Genomic DNA, 9105 nt, shown 5'->3' on the forward strand with positions numbered 1-9105 from the left:
TGACAAATCTCTAAACAAAGTAGAAAAAACTTGATCCAATGAAACTAAATACCTTAGAAATTGAATCTACGCAGCTACAAATGCAATAGCACAAATGTGGGTGGTACTGATGCAGAGAATTCAGTTCTCTATTTCCTTGAAGAAAAAGAACAGTACATGTACAATGGCATAGGAATACTACAGTATTTAGTTCCTGTAAAGGCAAGGTATATCTACCATATTACATTTAGAAGTACTAAAACAATTTTCAATGTTCAACTCTCCAAAAAAGCTTTTATGTAAAACAACAGTTAACCTAGAGTATTCCACTGCTTTAACAAAATTAATTTCAGAAAGGTCAACTTACCAACTCTATTACTTCTACATTTCGAACTGATGGGTCAGGCGCCACCTCTGGCCAATTAGATAATTCCAGGTACCCAGTAGCTTTAATGTTGAGAGTATGAGATAAGGTGCCAAGCTGGAAATGATCTCTATCTATTAAAAATAGGGAAAAATATAAAATAAACAATATGAGCTGTATATAGAGAACAATCATAATCAGAGCTCAAGGTAATTGGCATATTACCTCAAATGTCAAGGAATAAATATAAACTAGGAAGCTCTTCATAGGTCAAAAAACTGATTTCAGTCCATAGATTACAATAATCTCCCCCATAATGGTCAATAAAAAAGCTAATCAGTCAGTGTGTTTAGAGGTGTTGCTCTGAAATGTAGCTTCTCTAAAAATTACTTTACTGTGAATATTAAGAATGACAGCACAGTTAAACAATCCATATACATGTCTTGGCACAAACACATCCAGAATTTTAATAGTTTTTCTACAAAACTGAATTGCTTTTGATCGCTTTACTACATTAAATAAGAAACAATATGAAAACTAAGGTATATAATCATTTGATTCCAACTGGAATGGCTACTTGTAAACTGATAAAATACTTATTAGTCCTTTTAAAAAGCTAGGAAACATAAGTCGACTTCCTTCTTTGAAAATCCAGTTTAAATATGAAGAGGTTTTTTAATAAAATAATTCCTCCTAGAAACACTGATATTAGTGTACACAGAATATTTAATTAATAACTCACTATTAAAAGGACATATTTCTTATAAACTATTCAAAATACAAATGAGGTTATTATGTATAAGAATAACACAGTTGTCATCTATTGCTCAGTTTAAATGTCAGAATAAAGTCAGAAGGCTTAAAATTATTTAGGTAAATAAGGTCTACAAAAATGTGAACTTTAATATAAAACTTGCTTTTGAAAGCAGATGAATGAGTAGAAAACATATTGTTCTTATATATTTACATATGCTAATCATTTATATTTCCTAAGCAATAAATTTTAATCCCATTAGAAATGGCGACATCCTGTCATAATTTTTTAGATAACATATATTTTGTAGTTATATTCTGATAATACCTTTAAAAGGGGACTCAAGCAGTGGTGCAGGTTTTTGTGCTAGGAATATTTTTTTGGCATATTTACTTAAAGCTCCACTCTTTTCATTCGGAACAATAAGCTGCCTAATAAATCTTGTACGGTCTCTGATGTCGTAGTTTTGATCATACTTGCCGAGATTTAATATGTACTGGGTAAGCAATTTTGTCTGTTGGAAAAAAACAGATCAAGATGAGAATACAGTTATTTATGATTATTGATAACTCTGGATAAACATATTTAAAGAGGTAATAAAAACGAATGGTTATGTCAAACAAATGTTGTTCCGTAGGGAATATGCATTTCTAATGCTGCAAATGGAATTCTGAAGCCAAAGCACATGTCCTCTTCTGTACTGGGGAGGTGAATGCTGAGTATTGAGAAGCAGCCATGTGCTAGATTATTAAACTGCTGAAGTGGAAAGAAAGGCATCATTAAAAAAATAATCATATATGGCAAACCCGCTGAAGGGTCTACGTGAGAATAATGAATGTGGAAATACAACTAAAAACATGGCACTCAAAACTTAATCGGAAAAATATGCAGGACATCAAAACATCAGAGAGTATTAGGGGGCTGGCAAACTGCTTCTCCTGAGGTGTGTTTTATGAAGAGATACTGTCCCTGGCATAAGCAGTGTCTGCACTCTGACTGCACTCAGTTACTTTACCCTGAATTATGACCCATTAAAGCAGACACATGAATCACTGAACTGGATTACTGCAAATTATTTGCAGTGCATTTAGCTGTTACTTTTTCATAAAAGCAAGCTGCTGATGCCCTCTAAAAACTAGGATAAAAGACTTCTTCCATTTTTCCCCCATGCTGCTTATAGCCTCTAGTAATATTGGTCATTTATTTATTTATGTAAGGGAAAAACTTATTATAGTAGCTTTTATACCATAATAAGACTTCCTAAGTCAATTTTTGAAAGTACTACATTAACATATATTGAAATAATTTTAATAATAATTAAACCAAAATTGAAACGTTAACAAAATAGGTTTGTATTTTAAACTACAATTATTTTACTGAAAAAGCATAGTTTTAATGAGAAGGCTACCTGTGTACAATTTTAATTATAAGCCAAACAGAATTTGTAATACATAGGAAAAATAAACTGAGGAACAGTAAATCATTTACATTAGATTAGAACATTTTATACACATTAGAAGCAGATTAAAAATAAAATCAAGTTAGGCAGAGCTAAAGACAATTCTAGAACAATAAGTCAAAGTAGAGGAACGGTGTGGTAAACTCTTTTACAATAATTGCTTAAGATAATTGATTCGATTGAAGGCAACCTTATTTCAGTAGCAGGGTATTTAAAAAGGATTAACCTAGTTTTATTAAAGTAGAATTATAAAAAATACAAGTGAAAATGTTAATAGAGCTATTATGAATTTGGGTACCAACAATTGCTACTCACTAATTGCTAGAACATGTTGGTTCAAGTACAGATAAGAACATTTCTATGATTCATTTCTTTAAAGACAATTAGCAAAATATTAGCCAAACGAGGAATACCATTCAAAACCAGCTTAAAAGAAAATGTGGTACACTAAACTGTGTAATTAACTTGCTGGAAAAACCTGGAAAATCCAGTTAATCATTAATTTTCTCAAATGTGGAGTTAGAATTTACAACGTGGTTAACTCTATAGTCCATTTGAGTATTGAGATTTTAAATCTGCAACTAAAATAAAAGAAAGAAAGAGTCTCTTAATTGCAATGATTTTTTTTTGAGCTAGCAGCATAATACATTTTGCTTTATTTCTTATCCCCAAAATTAATTTTTGGGAAATTAAACATTTTCAATATATTAACCAATTGGGAAAGTTAGATAGGGCATTTAAAGTAATGAAAATTATACAATTTAAAACTATTTACTGTATTATATTGTAAGAATATATTATATTGTAAGCTTATAAATAAGTTTTATTAAAATGTATTTTCAAAAATCACATTATCTTGAAAAGATAAAAACATTTTTGTGTACAATGATGCATTACAAACATAAGCAGAATAATTATTCATCATACATGAATCAGTTTCTTCACTGCATTTATCTAGTAACAATGCACTGGTATTTCTCTGGAGAATACATTTTTATATGGTCTAAGTTTTTTTAAAAAATAAAATTGCAATCTTTTTCACAATTAAATTTTTGCAAGGAGTATTTATGAAATTGTTGACATTTTCAACTTACTCTTCTCTGTAGACCATATTTTTAATGGAGAAAATATCCTCTTCAGAGTATTTCTGGACAACCACATAATCTCAGGAAAAAATCTACTGAATGAAGAATACTCCCAATCCTTGCTTTTATGTTAAAAACTGTAACTATTTCAAACCCAAATATTTGACTTTTCCCCATTTAGTCAATGAGTTTTTTCAATATTGACAAAATTTTCAAATAATTATTTTATTTATCCTTTTAAAAATATTTCATCAACTTAGATACTACAAAACCAACCTTCTCAATTTCATTTCATTCTACACAATATAAATTTTCCACTGAAAGTCTTCACAATAGCTGAGATAGTGCAAATGACAACCTCTTGATTAAATCTTGAGCTCTCACCATTTAACCTGTTCAGTTCTTGCCTTGCCTGTACAGGGATAACTTTCAAAGTCTTTCTAATAACTGCTGTTTGCTAAAATTTTTCAAAAGGTAAAGTTTTTTGGCATTTACTAGTGGCACTTTAAATAATCCAAACAATTTGTGAACCAAAACTTAACCAACATACAGAAGACTCAATTACAAATAAAAAAAAATTAAGCCAATATAAGACACTTAATTTACAAAGTTCTTCATAAACTCAAGTATCTAAAATTCTGTTGCTAATATGCATTAAAGACAGTGTGTATTGTTATGCTACAGAATGGTTTTTCAACATGAGTTTCATCATAAGGATTTTACAGTTTGGTCAAACTGTATATACTAATACAAGTTAATTTGACCACTATAGTTTTATTTCAAATGGCTGAATAAGCAGAGTTTGTTTGTATGCACCATGACCAATTCCCAAAACATTTCTCTTCCATAGTTTTCTTAATTTAATAAGAATATTGATTTTTACCCTGACAACACCCTTTCATCAAAAACAATTTTATCTTCAATGTTGAACTTTTAAATTTACAATAGCATTTATAATATTTTGACAGAATAAACTTCCAAAAGCTTTACTTTGTTCCCATTTACCACCCTTACCAAACAAATATACAAATACATTGAATGAAAAAAGTCTATTATTGGAATTAACTGATTTTTTATTTGAAACCAGCAGTGTTGGGCGTTTTTTCTACTAATGGAGCCAACACATTAACAGCTCTTGTTTCACTCTTCATATGTGCACAAGAAAACATAGAATAAAAGTAAAAAACTAATTTTCAAAAAGTTATTTGATCTAAATGAGATCATGTTTCACATGGAATTATATAAACAACTTCTGCACCTGTATGTATTAAAATGTTGTCTTAAAGCATAATTTAAAAATAACTACTAGCTTTTTAAACGGATGTTGATTCTTTTGTAGCAGATTGTTGTGTCTTCTGGTTGTTGTGTGGTCAGTGAGATCACTACCACTCTCATGGCGGTTGGAAAGTGTCAATAAATATTTTGTGCATTTTAAGTACTAAGTGGAAATTTAGCACTTTGTTCTTTGTTAAACACACACTCCATTTTAAAAAATTTATTGCTGATGATTTTATAACAAGATTTAAAAAAAGAATTGCCAAATAAGAAAATAAACTTTAGATTTACTCTATACAACAAATGACAAAACTACTACAGCAAGAGTGCTTTCACCACTCTTTAATGACCTACGGCATCCAGTCTTTATTTCCTGCACATATTTCACCTACAACCAACCGATAACTTCCCATGTTTGCATTTCATTCCACCAAGTGGCAGCCTGGAGCCTCATGCATCTTATAGGCCATGGCAACACTTGCTGGTATATCAAGTTGCTGACAAATGAAGCATTGTTTAATACTCATCTCTCTACCTCCAACAAAGCAAAAGAGAGCTATTCCCACCTGCTTTGTCAGAGTATACTTCATTTATCAGCACACACCCTGCATGCTTTCTAAAAGGAAGAAGTTAGTTATGTTACATCTAGAAAGGGCTGGAAAAAGATATAGTCCTTCAGATTTAAATGGCTCACATATTAAAATGAAATCTCTGTTCAATGCACTTGTGTCTTAACATGCCAGTAGATAAAATTACAGCAGAAGCTGGAAGACCTCAAAGCAAAGGCCTACAAATTAACTGTGCTATTTTAATGCAAATATTAGTGATATTACTTCATTAAAAATTTGGGACAAATCCTAAACTAGATGGCATGGAGTAAACAGGCATAAATTAGATCTGTCCAGAGAAACTGTTAGGAAGAAAATAGACAACATTTAAGTAAACAATCATGACATTTTAATATCACCAGAGGCTCAATCCAAAACCAGATGGGACATTAATTAAATAGTACTTTTAAATTTGTTTTATTCATATATTACACAAGATAAGCAAAGACAATATAATGTACTATCCTTAACAGAAATATTCAATATCATACACAGAGCTATTTATTAAATTTTGTTTTCAGACTAATTTTCCTGCTTAGATTTAAGGAACCATTATTGGTAACAACTAATGGCTAATGCTATCCAGATACTATTTATAGCAATTACATTTTCTTCAGATTGACTCTAAGTCATTGTGACACAGGAAAAATGAATTTGAGGAAATGTTACATATAAATTAAGAAAATCATTATTTAAAAGACTTCTCAAAATATTCTAAAAATAAACTGGTAAATATCTATTCAAACAATACCTTTCTTCTAATAGATTGTTAAGTCAGTACAAATAATGAAAAAGGTCTCTTAAAATATAGTCCTAATATATTTTACCATTAATACTATAGTTCTAATAATATCTTTACTATTAGATAAAAAGGACACAGAAGTCTGCATTTGGCATGGTAAAGATTTATATTGGTTCTACATTGTTATTTTTCAACAGAACGATACCGACAAATGTGTTTGGTAAATGAAGTAAATGCTACATAGAATTCTTATACCAGAGGCAAGCCTAAGCAGTACCATTGTTCCATCTGATTAGTTTCTTAATTTCATCACTAAACAGAATTCTTTACGTGATTTGGATGGAATTTCTGAATTTAATAGTAACCACCTTTTTGTCAACTTGAAAAGTTTTCTATAAGGTCTTCCTTTCTACGTTATATTTACTTGAGTTTTTCAATGCCAAGAAAACATATCAAAGAGAGGATAGAGATGTCACTGCAGAGTGTCCAAGCCTCCTTTTGTTAAATCACATTAAGGAGGCTTTGATGGGAAGGAGATTTCTCCAAAGACCTGAATCACAGGACAAGAGAGAATCTGCTTTTAACATTAGGAGAAATTCCTAAAACATCAGTGTGATTTACAAAATCTCTCACTAAGAATAAAAAAGAACTCAAGGAAGCACTTCCTTTTTTAATAGCAGAAAAGTAGAAACTTAACTGTCTCATAGACTGAAATAGTAATTATATCTATACATATCCATATTTCAAAAACATGATATTAAGCAAAAAAAGCTGCAAACTATATATAAAGTAGAATATTTATGTAAAATTTGAAAACTCACAAAACGATCGTACGTTGCTTATATTCATGTAACAAAAATATAAACATGGATGACTGAATGAAACACACCAACAAGGTGGCAGTGGTTACCAATGGGGAAGAAAGGAAGGTGTGAACAGGAGCTTGAAGCTCTAGTTCTATACATCTTACATTTAATAAATAAATAAAAGGCGAATGTGAATATCAACTTAATCTTAATGGTAGATATACACATATGTATTTACGCTATGATGTACTTTTCCATAGGTTTCATAATTTAAAATGTGCTAAGAAAAACATTAACTTAAGGCACTTATCACTACATTTAAAAGATGACACACTATTAGAGAAAGCTTAAAAACAAAAGCATCTTTGATTTGCTAACTTTTAAATTGTTATTAATTAATTTCATTAAATCCTACCTTTCTTCCTCAAACTTCAGTAGACTGTTTCAATGAAATCATCCTAAATCTTTATACTGCCTAACGGCTCTAGATTGCAGCAACTTCAACTGGTTTCAAAGTCTTTCAACCTTTTTCCCATGTAAAAGTGAAATTACTCCTCTGTGACAGTATTCTAAGAGTGTTTTCTACTCTTGATATTTATTTCTAATCATTTTTTTCTTCACAAACTGAAAAAGGGGGGTAGGGGGGTAGATTTCAGCATCCTACTGAGAAAATCGCAGTAGGATAAACCCAAATGAGTGGGTTTTTCCTAATAAGAATACAGTTTTTCTCAGTAACTAGACTAGTTTCTTCACTGTAAATCATCATATTCCCTAAGAAGAACACAGCAGTTGCTCGATAGGGTTACAAAAGAAGGATAACGAAAATGAACTAGGCACTATTATGTGCCAGGAAATCTAAGCATTTTACATGAACTGTTTCACGTTATCCTCATAATAACTTTGTGAGGTAAGTACAGTCAGTTCTACTCTAATGCTTGTTTTGAAAATGTGCATTTGTTCCAACTCAGTTAGCATATTAGCGAACAATTTGGGCATAACATGAATTTTGTGGTGATTTCTTCTGCAAGAAATACTAGGTGAAGGCATAAACAGAGCTAAACAGAGCTATGTAGGAATACATAAAACATACATACCTCAAACATGTATTTCAGAGATTAACATCTACATGTGTTATGTGCCATACTCACGCTCATTAGGAGGTACAACTTTCCATCCAATTTCAGATTAATCCTCTTATCACTTAACAAGTACAACATTTCTTCCATAAGCAAACCTCAAGTCTTTTTCAATATAAAGAGCAGTATCACTGTAGTATTTATTGTTAACCATTTAACATGTGTAAAATTGTGCTCCTTTAGGTTCCTTTTTAAAAAAATATGTCACAAACATAGTTTTTGAGTGTTGTGACTCTAACTCCATTTTTCCAATAATTCCTATGGTTTTTATTGTTGATTTTGTATTGCAAAATAATTTTAGAAGCATATATGTTGCATTATAGCAAAATTGACTATATTATAATAATTCCCATTTTATAGATGAGGAAATGAAATCTCATATAGGTTATATGATCTGTCCAAAATCATGTAGTAAGTGGCATAACATGATTTGATGCCAGTCTAAGTTTAGAACCTACATTCTCTATCACTACCTGTCTCCCAGTAATTGATATCAAATAGTTCTTTGCATACATAATTTTAATTAACTGCTTTCCCAGTACAAACTCTCATCTGAAAGAGCCCAGAGTTAGAACTAATTTCAGCTTGTAGAAACTCATCTAAGGCGTCTTAAACATAATGTAACATAAAATTATTAAAAAACAGAACATTTAATACTCAAACTAGACAAGATGTTAATTTTTCAGATACTGGTTTTTTTTCAGTTCTAGAACTTCCACCTGATTCTTTTTTACAGTTTCTATTTCTCTGCTGATATTTACCTTTTCTTTCATTCATTTTCCTTTATGTCACTAGCCATATTTGTAATATTTACTTTGAAATGTTTGCCTGCAAATTCCAACACCTATGTTGGTTTCTGCTGATTTTTTTTCTTTTTTTTTTTTTTTTTTTTTTTTT

At 30.5% G+C, this 9105-nt stretch overlaps 1 protein-coding gene across 6 annotated transcripts in view; it reads right to left on the minus strand.

The window, feature by feature from the left end:
• Positions 1 to 9105, minus strand: part of AP3B1 (adaptor related protein complex 3 subunit beta 1) — a 271317-nt gene that overhangs the window by 109312 nt on the left and 152900 nt on the right. For all 6 annotated transcript variants that reach the window (XR_001824965.2, XM_017527703.2, XM_017527701.2 and 3 more), the window contains exons 16-17: positions 1425 to 1611; positions 347 to 477 (exon numbers count right to left, since the gene is read on the minus strand). Coding sequence is in view for 5 of the 6 variants with exons in the window: in XM_017527703.2 (XP_017383192.1) it covers positions 347 to 477; positions 1425 to 1611 (318 nt within the window). In the remaining variant the exon portion in view is untranslated. The remainder of the gene's footprint in view (positions 1 to 346; positions 478 to 1424; positions 1612 to 9105) is intronic.

Source organism: Cebus imitator, unplaced genomic scaffold, assembly GCF_001604975.1.
Source record: "Cebus imitator isolate Cc_AM_T3 unplaced genomic scaffold, Cebus_imitator-1.0 Scaffold50, whole genome shotgun sequence".
NCBI lineage: Eukaryota > Metazoa > Chordata > Mammalia > Primates > Cebidae > Cebus > Cebus imitator.